This window comes from Oncorhynchus gorbuscha, linkage group LG19, assembly GCF_021184085.1.
Source record: "Oncorhynchus gorbuscha isolate QuinsamMale2020 ecotype Even-year linkage group LG19, OgorEven_v1.0, whole genome shotgun sequence".
Classification (NCBI taxonomy): domain Eukaryota; kingdom Metazoa; phylum Chordata; class Actinopteri; order Salmoniformes; family Salmonidae; genus Oncorhynchus; species Oncorhynchus gorbuscha.
The window spans coordinates 65,519,090-65,535,126 of NC_060191.1; the positions used below are offsets into that span (position 1 = coordinate 65,519,090).

Genomic DNA, 16,037 nt, shown 5'->3' on the forward strand with positions numbered 1-16,037 from the left:
AATAGTCACGTCAAACATGATTTGTACATTATTAGTCATATAAACAAACAAACGCCAGTTTGGTTCCCAGTTATATAGTAATGTTTGTATTTCTTTTGGGAAAACGCAAACCTGTCTCCACTCACCATATCTGTGAGTTTCCTCTGCCATATCTGTGAGTTTCCTCTGCCATATCTGTGTGAGCGCGCCGGTCAAGTGCATGGCTTTAATGCACAGGTTTCGCGCCTCTCATTAATTGGTTCCTGCTGATTTCATTGTCTATCAGAAATGTTCATTTTTATATCTTTATACTTTTTACTTTAAATGATTTTATATCGAGGTATACTCTGCACATAGCCTATTGTTGGAGACGGTCACTTTGTTGATGGACCATAGTTGTAAAATGCATGTGAACATCAGTCGATAACCTACATTAGGTTTTAAGCAACAAGGCCATAGGCCCTTTGTGGGATCTTAAAGTGTCTACATTGTTGATACACTACAGATACCCATTTCCAGGTCTGAGATCAGAATTAAAATGATATAGAAACATTGAAGAGAAATGAGACACTGTACAAATCCTAAAACCTCGATGAGATGCTCTGTGATAATTGGTGTACTCCTCTTGGGAGGCGCCTGTTACTGGTTGTTCTGTTGCATTAACGTGCTCTGGTGGGAATCCCCAGTACTGATCTACACAGTAACAGAGGTAAAAGAAGAAGCAGGCAACACAGAGGCAACAGGTCTCTGCTCTGACTGTCTGGAACATTAGGTCTCAATCTGTTCTCCTCAAGTACGACTTAGCGACCAGTCTTATATGGACTTACATTATGCATTACAGATGAAGGATCTCGACAAGGAGAATTTCATTTGTTTTCCCTGCTAACCAACATGGACAATATTACGGTAAGACTTCCTATGCTCTAATAGTGCTGTACCATTTTATGTAAACAAACCTTTGGGTTAACACATTGAATGTTTGAATAACTGATTACTCTGATATATACAGCCTACTATGAGATAAAAACAACAACTATTGTAGTTACTATATAATATAAATGCCGAAAGTATTACTGAGTAAAATTGTGGTTCATAACACAATATTCTGGATAATTGTATTCAATTACTGTACATTACAACATGTCATGTTAAATCCTCTCTCAGCCAGACCAATGGCAGGCGATTGTGAACAAAAAGCTTAATTTCCCCCCGGAGCTGATAGCAGCCATTCAGGAAGACAACGCAATTCTGGTGGGCAGCCTGCTGTCCACAGGGGATGGCATCATCCGCCAGCTAGATGAATCTGAGGACCGTCTGTGGAGAGAAGCCCTGAACCTGTCCATCCGCATGGGCAATGAGGACACTTTCTCCGCTCTGATGCTGGGCGTCAAGTTTGACTTTAGGCAGATCTACGAGGCGCTGCTGGTGGCGGTGGACACCAACCAGCCCCGGGTGGTCAAGAGGCTCCTGGACCGCCTGGACCAGGAAAAGGGCAACAAGATGGATGTGCGCTCATTCTCCATGGCCATATTTGACCACTCCATTGATGACTCCCAGTTTGCCCCCGGAGTGACCCCGCTGACCCTGGCCTGTCAGAAGGACCTGTATGACATTGTCACCATGTTGACTAAGAAGGGTCATGCCATCCCTCTGCCTCACTCTATCTCCTGTACCTGTCTGGAGTGCAGGAACGGCCGTCAGTATGACCTGCTGAAGTTCTCTCTGTCTCGTATCAACACCTACCGGGGTATGGCCAGCCGGGCATACCTCTCCATCACCACAGAGGATGCCATGCTCAGTGCCTTCAGACTCAGTCGGGAGCTACGCATGCTCTCCAAGAAAGAACCTGAATTTAAGGTATGAGTTAATTGATGTTGTAGTACAATATTATTTACAGTTTTTTACCCGTATTTTACCAGGTAAGTTGACTGAGAACACATTCTCATTCTCAACACCCTGGGGAATAGTTACAGGTGGGAGGAGGGGGGATGAATGAGCCAATTTGTTGGTAACATTTTAACATCAAGGTAAAGTAAATCAAATATGAATGTTAGCTCACATGAAGTCAAGGAAAGGAAGAACGAAGGCTCACATATCTGAAGGTCTGCTGGTGTATCTAGTTGTTTCAGTCTCTGTATGTCTCTGTTTGTGTTCCTCAGCCCCAGTACCTGAGCCTGGAAGAGCTGTGTCAGGAGTTCGCAGTGGAGATGCTGGCCATGTGTCGCAACCAGAGTGAGGTCACAACGGTCCTGAACATCTGTGATGACGATAATGAAGATGAACTGGACGAGCAGACCTTTGAGGAGGGGATTCCAACCCTGTCACGCCTACGCCTTGCAGTCAATTACAATCAAAAACTGGTAACTACTTTACCTACCCCATACCACCTGTATTGTACTCAAACTAAATTATCTTCAAGCGAATAAAAATAGAAACGTTTATAACATGTGAGCATGTGTTACTTTCACAGTTTTTTCTCCTCTTCTAGTTTGTGAGTCATCCCATCTGCCAGCAAGTGCTGTCGTCCATTTGGTGTGGAAACATCCCAGGGTGGCGGGGCAGCAAGACGGTCTGGAAGCTCACGGTGTCTCTTGGGATCTTCTTCACCATGCCTCTCCTCTGTATGACCTACTGGGTCGCTCCCAAGTCCAAGGTGAGCTAAGAGTAGGGTCTGGATTCAATCCATATGACAGAAGTTTTGCGGAAGTTCCGAGTTTATAGCTCAATTTAAATTTAAAGACAATGTTGCTGTGTTTGCGGAGACTGCATTCACGGTTAACACTGCATATGTCGGCACAATCGGAAATTGTCTTGACGTTTTAACGCGGATCTTCCACGATACTTCCCCCGATATTGATTGAATCCAGCCCTAGCGTAAAATACATTTTTCAGATGTGTTGTAAGGATTTGTGTTTCTATTTCAGATTGGAAATACTTTGAAGATACCTGTGATCAAATTCCTGCTGCACTCTGCCTCCTACCTGTGGTTCATCATCGCCCTTCTAGCTGAGTCTATTTTCATGGAGCTGTACCGCGATGAGTTCGCATCCCGGCAGCAAAACATCCTCTACAACTCCCTCCATATGATCTGGGTGGTCGGTAGGTCTATGTTATGTTGTAATTCTTTACTATCGATTCATCAATCTCTCATACCACAGACTCTTTACAAACTCTTTGTAAATATAGGCTCCTTTATACACTGAGTGTACAAACATTAAGAACACCTGCTATTTCTATGAAATAGACTGACCAGGTGAATCCAGGTCCACTTCAATCAGTGTAGATGAAGGGAAGGAGACAGGTTAAAGAAGGATTTTTAAAGCCTTGAGACAATTGAGACATGGATTGCGTATGTGTGCCATTCAGAGGGTGAATGGGCAAGACTAAAAATCTAAGTGCCTTAGAACAGGGTATGGTAGTAGAGGCCAGGTGCACCGGTTTTTGTCAAGAACTGCAATGCTGCTGGGTTTTTCACACTCTGTGGGAAGCATCGATGTCAACATGGGCCATCATCCCTGTGGAACGCTTTCGACACATTGTAAAGTCCAAGCCCCGACAAATTGAGGATGTTCTGAGGGAAACTCAATATTAGGAAGGTGTCCCTAACGTTTGGTATACTCAGTATATGTAGCATGTTAGAGATGAAAGTTGAACTATAAATGCTATTAGCATAATATGAAAATATGGGAACGACATGATCCTTCCCCTCTAGGTTTCTTCTGGAGTGAGTGTAAGAATGTGTGGGCGGAGGGTCTGAGGGGTTACATCGTGGACTGGTCCAACATTCTGGACATGATAGTACTCAGCATGTACTTGGCCTCCTTCGGTCTTAGAGTCCTCATCATGGCAATTGGTCATTTTGTTTGCCAAGACCAAAACTTGGTTGAGAAGTGTGCCTACTTCACCCAAACAGGTGAGCTGTACATACCAACAAGACGTATTGTATTGTATATTATATTTAATTACGTATCATACAACTCTATATCCTGTGACTGCATATTATCACCTAAAGTACACTATTGGGTTTAATCGTACTGATCTTTATGAATCTTCATGTATGGCTATTTCCTGTCTTATTGCAGTGCGGGATGAATGGTGGCAGGAGGACCCTCAGCTGATCTCAGAGATTCTGTTCGCTGTGACCAGCATGCTCAGCTTCACCCGACTGGCCTACATCCTGCCTGCCCATGAGTCTCTGGGTACTCTACAGATCTCCATTGGTATAATGATAGATGACATGATGAGGTAAGACAAGGACACGTCAGGACACTTTGTATTTCGAAATGACACTCCAGAAAGTAATGCGCAAATATATAAATGAACTTAATGTTGTACAGTTCAAATAACTACAACACAAATACAACACTTCTTCCCTCTTCTCCTTTAGGTTCATGTTTGTCTTGATGATCATTGGAACAGCTTTTCTCTGTGGACTGAATAATATCTACGTGCCCTACGCAACTTCTCCACATCTTGGACGGTATGACAGTTCTAATCTTTACCAAAATCTTCCAAACCTACAGAGCTCTATGCATTAATTCCTATTGCACTTTTCCTTCGGTTTCAGCTTCAATGAAACCTTCAGCTTTCTCTTCTGGACCATGTTTGGTGCATCTAATCAAGGCTATGTGGACATGCCAGATTTTGTCCTGGCTCAGTTTGTAGGCAGGGTCCTGTATGGGGTCTTCACTCTCGTCATTGTCATTATCCTGCTCAATATGCTTATCGCCATGATCACTAATTCATTCCAGAAGATAGAGGTATAAAATAATAATCTTGCATCGCAAATCAATATATCAAACATGTTAACATGATACATGTGAGGGAAACTTATTAAAAACACATTTTAACAATGTCCTCTTTGACTGCCCTCCTTTTGGTCCCTGTCAGGATGATGCTGATGTTGAATGGAAGTTTGCTCGTTCAAAGCTCTACTTGAGTTACTTCAGAGAGGGCTCCACTATACCTGTACCCTTCAACCTCGTCCCCTCTCCAAAGGCCTTGTTCTACTTACTGAGGTAGGCTGGCCACCGGTCTCTGTAACAAGCTTTAAACAGTGGAATTTGTCATCAAACCGTTCGGCAAGTGTTTTTTTTCTTTGTAATAGGTGCTTTTTCTGTTGCTGCAACCGAAAGAAGATTCCAGACTATCCTCCTATTGCCTCTATGGTGGGTTATAGATATATATACATTTTTATTACCAAACTTACTACACAGAAGCATAATCACTTCAGACTCATACGTTTTTTCCTTTACACTTCCAGTCCAACAGTACAATGAACAACAGTGGAGTGGCAGGGATGGACCGAGTGTCATATCGCCTGCAGGTGGTCAAGGCGCTGGTACAGCGCTACATAGAAGCAGCCCGCAGGGAGTTTGGAGAGGCGGCACGTAAAGGTAGAGGGACTAAATGTGCCCACAGTAAAGCATGTGTTAGCCCTATACAGGTACCTTGACCTAAAGTCGAGAACAGTGACTGCTACATATTGTTCTTTGTGTTTCTATCTCTCATGGAGTGTTTGTTTTTAAACAGATGTGGGGAACCGGATCACAGAGCTGAACAAGGGGGTGGGGAGACTTCACTCTGATATGAAGAAGTTCTATCAGAACCTGCCGAACAGAAAGGGTGATGGAGGCAACTTCCTGGGCAAGTACATAAAAGGAGCAAAGAACAACTTTAAGAACTTTGATAAAAATGAGGCAATGGGGAATAGCCCAGACCTGTTACGAGTCAATCTGCACCTCGTAGGGGTGGTGGACGAGGGGAAGAAAGAGGAGGGGAAAACAGAAATGATCCCAGGAGGTGTTTACAGAGAAAAACACCCCCACAAACAACAGTGAGAGCTCCCCAGACATCAGCCCTGAGTCCCATAGTGGGCAGGAGTTCCTGGAGAGAGAAACAGAGAGTACCTGCACACAGGGACAGTGGAAGAAAACACTAGCATCATGTAGTGATGTAATCCCTGCCTGATAGCTTTCTGTAAATATTCACAACAGCTATGCTTGCTTATTATGTAAGTTGCCTACCATTATGTGAGAATCCTACCACTCCTACATATTTTGTCTGATTATGCGTGTCATAACAATGTAGCAATTAGCAAAAGCATGTTTATGAGTAGAAAAAAATAACCAAATAATTGCATGGATAACCTGATGATCAGTTTAAAATGTAGTAATTACGTTTACTGTACCATAACAAGTCTATATAGAGAACTCTTGTATGAAAAAACATGGTAACACTTTATTTGACACCCAGTATCATAACACGCTATGTCATAATATGCCATAACAGCTGACATTACTTGTCATAACCTGTCATGACCTGTACCAACTTGTAATAATATGGTCACAACACTGTCATGACCCCTATATTTTCACCTGTTGTAAGATATATTGCATTATTTTATGGCTGGTTACAAGACCTACAGTGTCAAAACCAATCTGTATTCAGTTTCCTTTAGTTTGAAGGTTTGTTTCTTAAATCCTTTGTTGTTGGAACAAATTCTTTACGTTGTCTTTTTTCATTATTTTTTAACTAATTTGTAGAACATACACCATCACACTGTTATGAAGCATTATGACCACACTGTGTCACTTTACTTGGACTAAGAAAACACACTTTATGACACTGTTATGAAGCATTATGACCATCATAACAATATAAGCAAGATGGGCCCTTATATCAGTCATCATTCAAAAAGAGGTGGTTTTGTCCTGCTTCTGAAATCTAACAACGCAATTTATGTCACAACAGGTCTAAATATATGAGCACTGACAGTGTTATGACCATATTATAACAGGTTATGTCAGCTGTTATGACATGTTATGACACTGGGTGTCAAGAAAAGTGTTACCGAAAACATGTGGTACAGAGTCATGTAGACAGAGTAATGCAGAGAGTAATGCAGACAGAAAATATAGACAGAGTAATATAGACAGAGTAATGCAGAAAGAATAATATAGACAGAGTAATATAGACAGAGTAATGCAGAAAGAAATGCAGACAAAGTAATGCAGACAGAATCATATAGACAGAGTAATGCAGAAAGAATAATATAGAAAGAGTAATATAGACAGAGTAATGCAGAAAGAAATGCAGACAAAGTAATGCAGAAAGAATAATATAGACAGAGTAATATAGACAGAGTAATGCAGAAAGAAATGCAGACAAAATAATGCAGAAAGAATAATATAGACAGAGTAATGCAGAAAGAAATGCAGACAAAGTAATGCAGAAAGAATAATATAGACAGAGTAATATAGACAGAGTAATGCAGAAAGAAATGCAGACAAAGTAATGCAGAACGAGTAATATAGACAGAGTAATATAGACAGAGTAATATAGACAGAGTAATATAGACAGAGTAATATAGACAGAGTAATATAGACAGAGTAATATAGACAGAGTAATGCAGAAAGAATCATATAGACAGAGTAATATAGACAGAGTAATGCAGGAAGAATCATATAGACAGAGTAATGCAGAAAGAATAATATAGACAGAGTAATATAGACAGAGTAATGCAGAAAGAATCATATAGACAGAGTAATATAGACAGAGTAATGCAGGAAGAATCATATAGACAGAGTAATGCAGAAAGAATAATATAGACAGAGTAATATAGACAGAGTAATGCAGAAAGAATCATATAGACAGAGTAATATAGACAGAGTAATGCAGGAAGAATCATATAGACAGAGTAATGCAGAAAGAATCATATAGACAGAGTAATATAGACAGAGTAATGCAGGAAGAATCATATAGACAGAGTAATGCAGAAAGAATCATATAGACAGAGTAATATAGACAGAGTAATGCAGGAAGAATCATATAGACAGAGTAATGCAGAAAGAATCATAATATAGACAGAGTAATATAGACAGAGTAATGCAGGAAGAATCATATAGACAGAGTAATGCAGAAAGAATCATATAGACAGAGTAATGCAGAAAGAATCATATAGACAGAGTAATATAGACAGAGTAATGCAGGAAGAATAATATAGACAGAGTAATGCAGAAAGAATAATATAGACAGAGTAATATAGACAGAGTAATATAGACAGAGTAATGCAGGAAGAATCATATAGACAGAGTAATGCAGAAAGAATAATATAGACAGAGTAATATAGACAGAGTAATATAGACAGAGTAATGCAGGAAGAATCATATAGACAGAGTAATGCAGAAAGAATAATATAGACAGAGTAATATAGACAGAGTAATATAGACAGAGTAATGCAGGAAGAATAATATAGACAGAGTAATATAGACAGAGTAATATAGACAGAGTAATGCAGGAAGAATCATATAGACAGAGTAATGCAGAAAGAATAATATAGACAGAGTAATATAGACAGAGTAATATAGACAGAGTAATGCAGGAAGAATCATATAGACAGAGTAATGCAGAAAGAATAATATAGACAGAGTAATATAGACAGAGTAATATAGACAGAGTAATGCAGGAAGAATCATATAGACAGAGTAATGCAGAAAGAATAATATAGACAGAGTAATATAGACAGAGTAATGCAGAAAGAATCATATAGACAGAGTAATATAGACAGAGTAATATAGACAGAGTAATATAGACAGAGTAATATAGACAGAGTAATATAGACAGAGTAATGCAGGAAGAATCATATAGACAGAGTAATGCAGAAAGAATAATATAGACAGAGTAATATAGACAGAGTAATGCAGAAAGAATCATATAGACAGAGTAATATAGACAGAGTAATATAGACAGAGTAATATAGACAGAGTAATGCAGGAAGAATAGACAGAGTAATGCAGAAAGAATAATATAGACAGAGTATATAGACAGAGTAATGACAATGAAAGAATCATATAGACAGAGTAATGCAGAAAGAATCATATAGACAGAGTAATATAGACAGAGTAATGCAGAAAAATGCAGACAAAGTCATAGAATAAAAGAATAATAGACAGAGTAATATAGATATAGACAGAGTAATATAGACAGAGTAATGCAGAAAGAATCATATAGACAGAGTAATATAGACAGAGTAATGCAGGAAGAATCATATAGACAGAGTAATGCAGAAAGAATAATATAGACAGAGTAATGCAGAAAGAATAATATAGACAGAGTAATATAGACAGAGTAATATAGACAGAGTAATGCAGGAAGAATCATATAGACAGAGTAATGCAGAAAGAATAATATAGACAGAGTAATATAGACAGAGTAATATAGACAGAGTAATGCAGGAAGAATCATATAGACAGAGTAATGCAGAAAGAATAATATAGACAGAGTAATATAGACAGAGTAATGCAGAAAGAATCATATAGACAGAGTAATATAGACAGAGTAATATAGACAGAGTTAATATAGACAGAGTAATATAGACAGAGTAATATAGACAGAGTAATGCAGGAAGAATCATATAGACAGAGTAATGCAGAAAGAATAATATAGACAGAGTAATATAGACAGAGTAATGCAGAAAGAATCATATAGACAGAGTAATATAGACAGAGTAATATAGACAGAGTAATATAGACAGAGTAATATAGACAGAGTAATATAGACAGAGTAATATAGACAGAGTAATGCAGAAAGAATCATATAGACAGAGTAATGCAGAATGAAATGCAGACAAAGTCATGCAGAAAGAATAATATAGACAGAGTAATATAGACAGAGTAATATAGACAGAGTAATATAGACAGAGTAATGCAGAAAGAATCATATAGACAGAGTAATATAGACAGAGTAATGCAGGAAGAATCATATAGACAGAGTAATGCAGAAAGAATAATATAGACAGAGTAATATAGACAGAGTAATGCAGAAAGAATCATATAGACAGAGTAATGCAGAAAGAATAATATAGACAGAGTAATATAGACAGAGTAATGCAGAGAGTAATGCAGGCAGCGTAACGTACTTCCTGCTTTTGAGTGTATGGGGAGATCGGACTGTGACGTTACCACACAGTAAAACAGACTACAATGTTACCCATCCAGCTCATGACTCAGTCATTTCATGTTGTTTCAATTAGAAGGGTAACTGTGTGCTTTCCAGGCTCCAGTGTGTCTGTGTACAGGTGTCAGCTTGCTGTTCACCTGCTGTTTGTGCCAGGCCTGGTGAACCCCTGGGGCGTGACCAGTCATTCATTACCAGGAGCCCTGGAGCCCAGAGGCCAAGAGCACGGTCCTCTATGGGCCTGGGAAATGACTATGTTCAGGGACACCACGGTATTAGTCACTCCCCACCCCCTGAATGATCTGTTCTACACTGGAGCCCGAGTCATTAAAAAACAATGATTTGTCAAATCAGTTTGCTTTATTGATACACCTCAATCAAAAGAAAGTTCTGTAAACCATGATCATACAGTACATAGGAATGAATTTATACATTACATTTTGGACATTGTACTATCTTCATTCCAGATAAAACAAAGATAAAAACACAAAAGACAATTTATCTTTAGCTATAAAAACAAAATCTGTAAAATGAGAATACAATTTGTGAAAAAAATTGCTTCCTGGGAGTTTTTCCTGATACAGTCATCTTCCTCATAGTTTTGATAGGCTGATGGGCTTCCTGGTCCTAGGGATGATAAGACATGATAGGTTGATGGTATAAAGACACAGGACGAGACCCAAATGCAGACACAGGAGGCAGATGGTTCAAGTCTCTGATATTCATTAATAGACAAAGGGCAGGCAAGAGGCAGGTCGAGGGCAGGCAAGAGGAAGGTCGAGGACAGGCAGAAGTTCGTAAACCAGGACAGAGTCAGATGGGTACAGGACAGTAGAAAGGCTCGAGGTCAAGGAAGGCAGAAAAGGTCGGAACCGGGAGGACTAGAAAACAGACTAGAAAAACAAGTACAGGAAAACATGCTGGTAGGCTTGACAAACTGGCAACAGACAAACAGAAACTACTGGTATAAATACACAGGGGATAATGGGAACAAATGGGAGACACTTGGTGGGGGGTGGAGACAAGCAAAAGACAGGTGAAACAGATCAGGGTGATCAGGGACACATGGATTTCCTGATCCTAGTGATGATAAGATATGATAGGCTGATGGACTTCCTGATCCTAGTGATGATAAGATATGATAGGCTGATAGACTTCCTGGTCCTAGTGATGATAAGACATGATAGGCTGATGGACTTCCTGGTCCTAGTGATGATAAGACATGATAGGCTGATGGACTTCCTGGTCCTAGTGATGAAAAGACATGATAGGCTGATGGACTTCCTGGTCCTAGTGATGATAAGACATGATAGGCTGATGGACTTCCTGGTCCTAGTGATGATAAGACATGATAGGCTGATGGACTTCTGGTCCTAGTGATGATAAGACATGATAGGCTGATGGACTTCCTGGTCCTAGTGATGATAAGACATGATGACACGCTCCCTGAGAACACAGGGGATGATGAAGAGGATTGGTTGAACTGCAACTACCACAGTACCAGAGACCCGAGGGAGAGAAGACAGCCCAATATCAATTTTCATATCATACTGTACATCTATGTTGAATACTACAAGTTTAATATTCCGACATCATACATAACTTGGTCTTTTGGAAAGACTGCAGATGAATATAATATGCACTGAATATCGCACATCTGCAGGGCAAGTAGGACTCAGCTGTGCCGTTGGAGTCTCTGCACAGATGGAAAACTATAGGAATTGTACAGTAAGAAAAGCCTAGCCAGTTGACAGTAATATAGTACCATCATACTCTCAGGTTGGATGCAAGGCAGTCGTTGTGAATGGTGTACAGTGGCAAAGTACATACCTGCAGTAAAGTGTAGTCGCCAGCTCAGTGTTATCTGCCATGTAATGCTGTGTCAGACCCAGTTCAGACAACGGTAACCCCTCTGCCTCTTGAACAAGCACACCAAGACTGTACCAGCCCTGTGAGAAAAAGCATGCAGACACACACACACACACACACACACACACACACACACACACACACACACACACACACACACACACACACACACACACACACACACACACACACACACACACACACACACACACACACACACACACACACACACACACACACACACAAGGATGAATGTGACGGCATTCCTTTAATGAGATGGTAATGGCATCACACTCCTTAGTGCTGCCACCCCTCTCTGTCCCTGCTCATGTCCTTCATACAGCAGGTCACCCATCCTGATCAGTGCTGGAGGGATGGATGGAGATACAATGCATCCAATGACAGAGTCAATGCAGACTGTTTATAACTCCATGTGTGTCACTCGTTGATTTAGTTGTAGTTATGCATTGATACTGCATATAATCACTGTGGAAACAAGTTTCACCAATCCAACGTTTGTATTCAGACTCCTTGACTTTTTCCACATTTTGTTATGTTACAGCCTTATTCTAAAATTGATTAAATGACTTTTCCCCTCATCAATCTACACACAACACCCCATAGTGACAAAGCGAAAACATTGATTTAGCTTTTTACATTTGTTTTATGTACAAAAATATCCAATTTACATGTGTTTTCAGACCTTTTGCTATGAGACTAGAAATTGATTGGACAACTTGATTGGAGCCCACCTGTGGTAAATTCAATTGATTAGACATGATTTGGAAAGGCAGATACCTGTCTATAGAAATATGAACGGAGCAAAGTACAGAGAGATCCTTGATGAAAACCTGCTCCAGAGCGCTCAGGACCTCAGACTGGGGTGAAGGTTCACCATCCAAAAGGACAATGACCCTAAGCACACAGCCAAGACAACGCAGGAGTGGCTTCGGGATAAGTCTCTGAATGTCCTTGAGTGGCCTGGCAGAAGCCGGACTTGAACCCGATCGAACATCTCTGGAGAGACTTGAAATTAGCTGGTCAGCAACGCTCCCCATCCAACCTGACAGAGCTTGAGAGGATCTACAGAGAAGAATGTGAGAAACTCCCCAAATACAGATGTGCCAAACTTGTAGCATCATACCCAAGAAGACTGGCGGCTGTAATCGCTGGCAAAGGTGATTCAGCAAAGTACTGAGTAAAGGGCCTGAATACTTATGTAAATGTGGTAGTTCATTTATTTAAAATAAATTTGCAAAAATAGTAGTCCTTCTCAAACTGCTCATAGCACCAGCCAAGGGCGTTGATCGCTGGCGTGAAACCCTGTGGGATAGAATGGTATGATGAGCAATTGTGAAGGTGTCATTGTAGTCCTACAGCCCATGCATAATGATAACGTTCAGAACATAATTTGGACCAACCTGCTCTACTGCTTCTTCAGGAAAGTGACTGCCCTTGGAATGTCTTTCTTGACTCCTTGGCCCTTAAATGTAATGATGGTCTTGTCAAAAGACATTACTATCATTGAACTTAGAATGACTGCGTCATCAAACTGAGTGTTTCACCTCGGACCTGCATGAGGATTATGGCCTAGTTTTACATGGACACTGGGTCCCCGCAGACAGACAACTCCGCTCTCGTAGTGTCTCACAGCAGTCTGGATGTCTGGAGACACGCCCTGCTGGCCCCAGAACAGCATACGGGCCACAGCTTGCTATAGAAGAGCAGTTCAACCATTATCACAAAGATTTTGTCAGATGATGTTTAATACTGGAGACCATCAGACAGATGAATAGAACCTCTGCATCTGCGGCTCCATTGTGGGCCTGGAGTTTCAGCCAGTGGAAGATATCATGGTTTCCTTTGATTTGGAACATCAGCACTTCCTCGTTCAAGTAAATAGATTCTACAAACATCTACAATACAGACAGAGCAGAGGAGGAGTAGTTTTCATTAAATGACCTGTTTTAGGATTGTGTAATACACACTGCCGAGATGATCTCGATTCAAGCACGAAGGCCTACCTGCTGAGGTGAGGGGTTGTGCTGGTCAGAGAATGTCCGCTTGGTGATGTCAGAGTAGTAGGGATAAAGTATAAATAAACTCCTGGCTCTAGTCATCAAGACTGACACCTGAATAGCCAAACTCATTCACCCACCTTATTGGCCTGCCTCTCCACTTCTGCACCACTGATGAGAGGTGTAGAGCTCGGTTGTTCCCCAGACAGCCAGCTTGCAGCAGAAGGGCCATTATCCTGTTAATCGAGTGGATCCAGTGCTCTCTTAACACAGTTAAAACAAGAGACAAGGAGTAGAGCTCTTCCCACTGATGCCAGATCAACCTTTCTGCCCCCTGGGTATACAGTATAAACAATAACATTAGAGATTTCAACATCCTCATTAAATGGTGTTAATGGTGTTAGCTGGTGTGACACTTTCAGAGGTAAAAATAGTTGAATTTATCATTATAACCAGCTCTTACTTACCATGCTTGGAGGCCAGTAGCTTTGGCAGTCATACTGCACAATGCCTTTAAGGGGCACTGGTTGTCTCCCAGGGTTCACAGTGTGGTGTCACAGCTAGATTATATTTAATGTCTGCTCATGATAAGCATCCATACATTTCTCTGGAAAACAGAGATCGTGTCAGTTTGGATGGAGTGACTAACTTTGTGAGCCACTAAATATTTTATACACCATCATGCCATCTAGTGGATGTTACACATCATTACCAGACTCTTGTTTCTGTCTGGCTCTCAATAAATTTTCCAGTCAACTTGACATGAAAGCTCCAACTGAAACTCCTGACAGGACTGTAGCCATCCAGTCAATTTCAGACTCCAATATGGTCTGGAACAACGACTTCAGACTGTGGGAGACGAGTGAATACAGGTATAACATGTTTTGTTTAATTAAATATGGATTTGAATGTGTCCGACTGTGATTCTTACCATCCTGAAGTCAGGTATTATGTTACGATACTACACCAACGGTCCATAATATCCTACAATTCCTCTCATAAACGGACCTCCATTGACCACAGCCGTCCGTGTCACACAGGTGTATCGGATCTCAGAACCTGGAAGATACCAGTTCTTGCTGGATGGAATCCCAGAGCCGACAAGGTAAAAATCTGTCGTTCTGCCCCTGATCAAGGCAGTTAACCCACTGTTCCCCGGGCGCCGAAGACGTGGATATCGATTAAGGCAGCCCGCCCCCCCACACACACATCTCTGATTCAGAGGAGTTGGATTAAATGCAGAAGCCACATTTCAGTTGGAGGCATTCAGTTGTACAACTGACTAGGTATCCCCCTTCCCCTTTACATATTCAAAATGCTTTCGTGCTCTTTCTTTTTAGGTTCATTCTTACCTGTGTTCTGCAGTATGAACCGAATACCAAGAGTGTGTAAAGCAGTAACCAAGGCAAAAGGGTGGCTACTTTGAAGAATTCAAATCTAAAATATATTTTGATTGTTACTTTTTTGGATACTACATGATGTCTTTCATAGTTTTGATTTCTTCACTATTAGTCTACAGTATAGAAATAGTAAAAAAAATAAAGACAACCCCTTGAATGAGTAGATGTGTCCAAACTTTTGACTGGTATTGTGTATATAAATATATACATATTTACAAAAATAAATATATGGGGGATTGGAAATGATGCAGACAATAACATTCATGGAAACCACAATCTATCTGCAATTGTAATGCTGATCTACACCTACCAAAATATATATTTTGATAAAGAAATAGGCAATAAAATGTTTGAGAAGTGAGGATGGAAGAGCATTATGTAACCTGAACTTTTGAGTAATAAATTGGGAGTGTCAGTTTGTTTGGTCGTCTCCGTGGTGATAGACGCCGTACTCGTTTTCCTGGCAGGGTTGGGTCAGGACTACCCAGATGGAGGACACAAACCTGGCAACAGGGGAGAAAAAAAGTCTAAAATATCATCTTATATTAATATCACCCAACACAAAGCCCACATCTTATAGATTGGAGCTGCAAGTACTCCAGAACCTCGTTACTACAGTCATTTAACATCTTGGTGATGCCAAAGTTCTCTCCAGTTGGGCCAAACATGGACGACAAATGGTCCGTCTCTAAATGGGAGATTATTTTGTGATAAAATGAGAAATGCTAGGATATAAAGGTTTTCATTATGTTTGTTATGGTTCATAGCCTAAATATGTTGAAAATGAATTGCTGATAGTACAGTACCTTGCTTG

At 40.5% G+C, this 16,037-nt stretch overlaps 1 protein-coding gene across 1 annotated transcript; it reads left to right on the forward strand.

The window, feature by feature from the left end:
* Window positions 1–870: 870 nt before the first annotated feature.
* On the forward strand, window positions 871–15,193 carry trpc2a (transient receptor potential cation channel subfamily C member 2a). Its single transcript, XM_046313754.1, has 16 exons — window positions 871–885; window positions 1,144–1,836; window positions 2,139–2,339; window positions 2,468–2,632; window positions 2,904–3,078; window positions 3,692–3,892; window positions 4,062–4,224; window positions 4,367–4,459; window positions 4,547–4,739; window positions 4,870–4,997; window positions 5,087–5,147; window positions 5,243–5,375; window positions 5,512–5,815; window positions 10,058–10,208; window positions 14,847–14,928; window positions 15,189–15,193. The coding sequence occupies exons 1-16, from the start codon at window positions 871–873 to the stop codon at window positions 15,191–15,193; spliced, it is 2,763 nt and encodes a 920-aa protein (XP_046169710.1).
* Window positions 15,194–16,037: the final 844 nt, after the last annotated feature.

What these genes read in the sequence shown, in the direction of transcription:
- trpc2a (XM_046313754.1), top strand. An exon ending in ATCCTCCTATTGCCTCTATG is followed by an intron (nt 5,148 to 5,242) that starts GTGGGTTATAGA and finishes TTACACTTCCAG; the next exon opens with TCCAACAGTACAATGAACAA. An exon ending in AAACACCCCCACAAACAACA is followed by an intron (nt 5,816 to 10,057) that starts GTGAGAGCTCCC and finishes GTCTGTGTACAG; the next exon opens with GTGTCAGCTTGCTGTTCACC.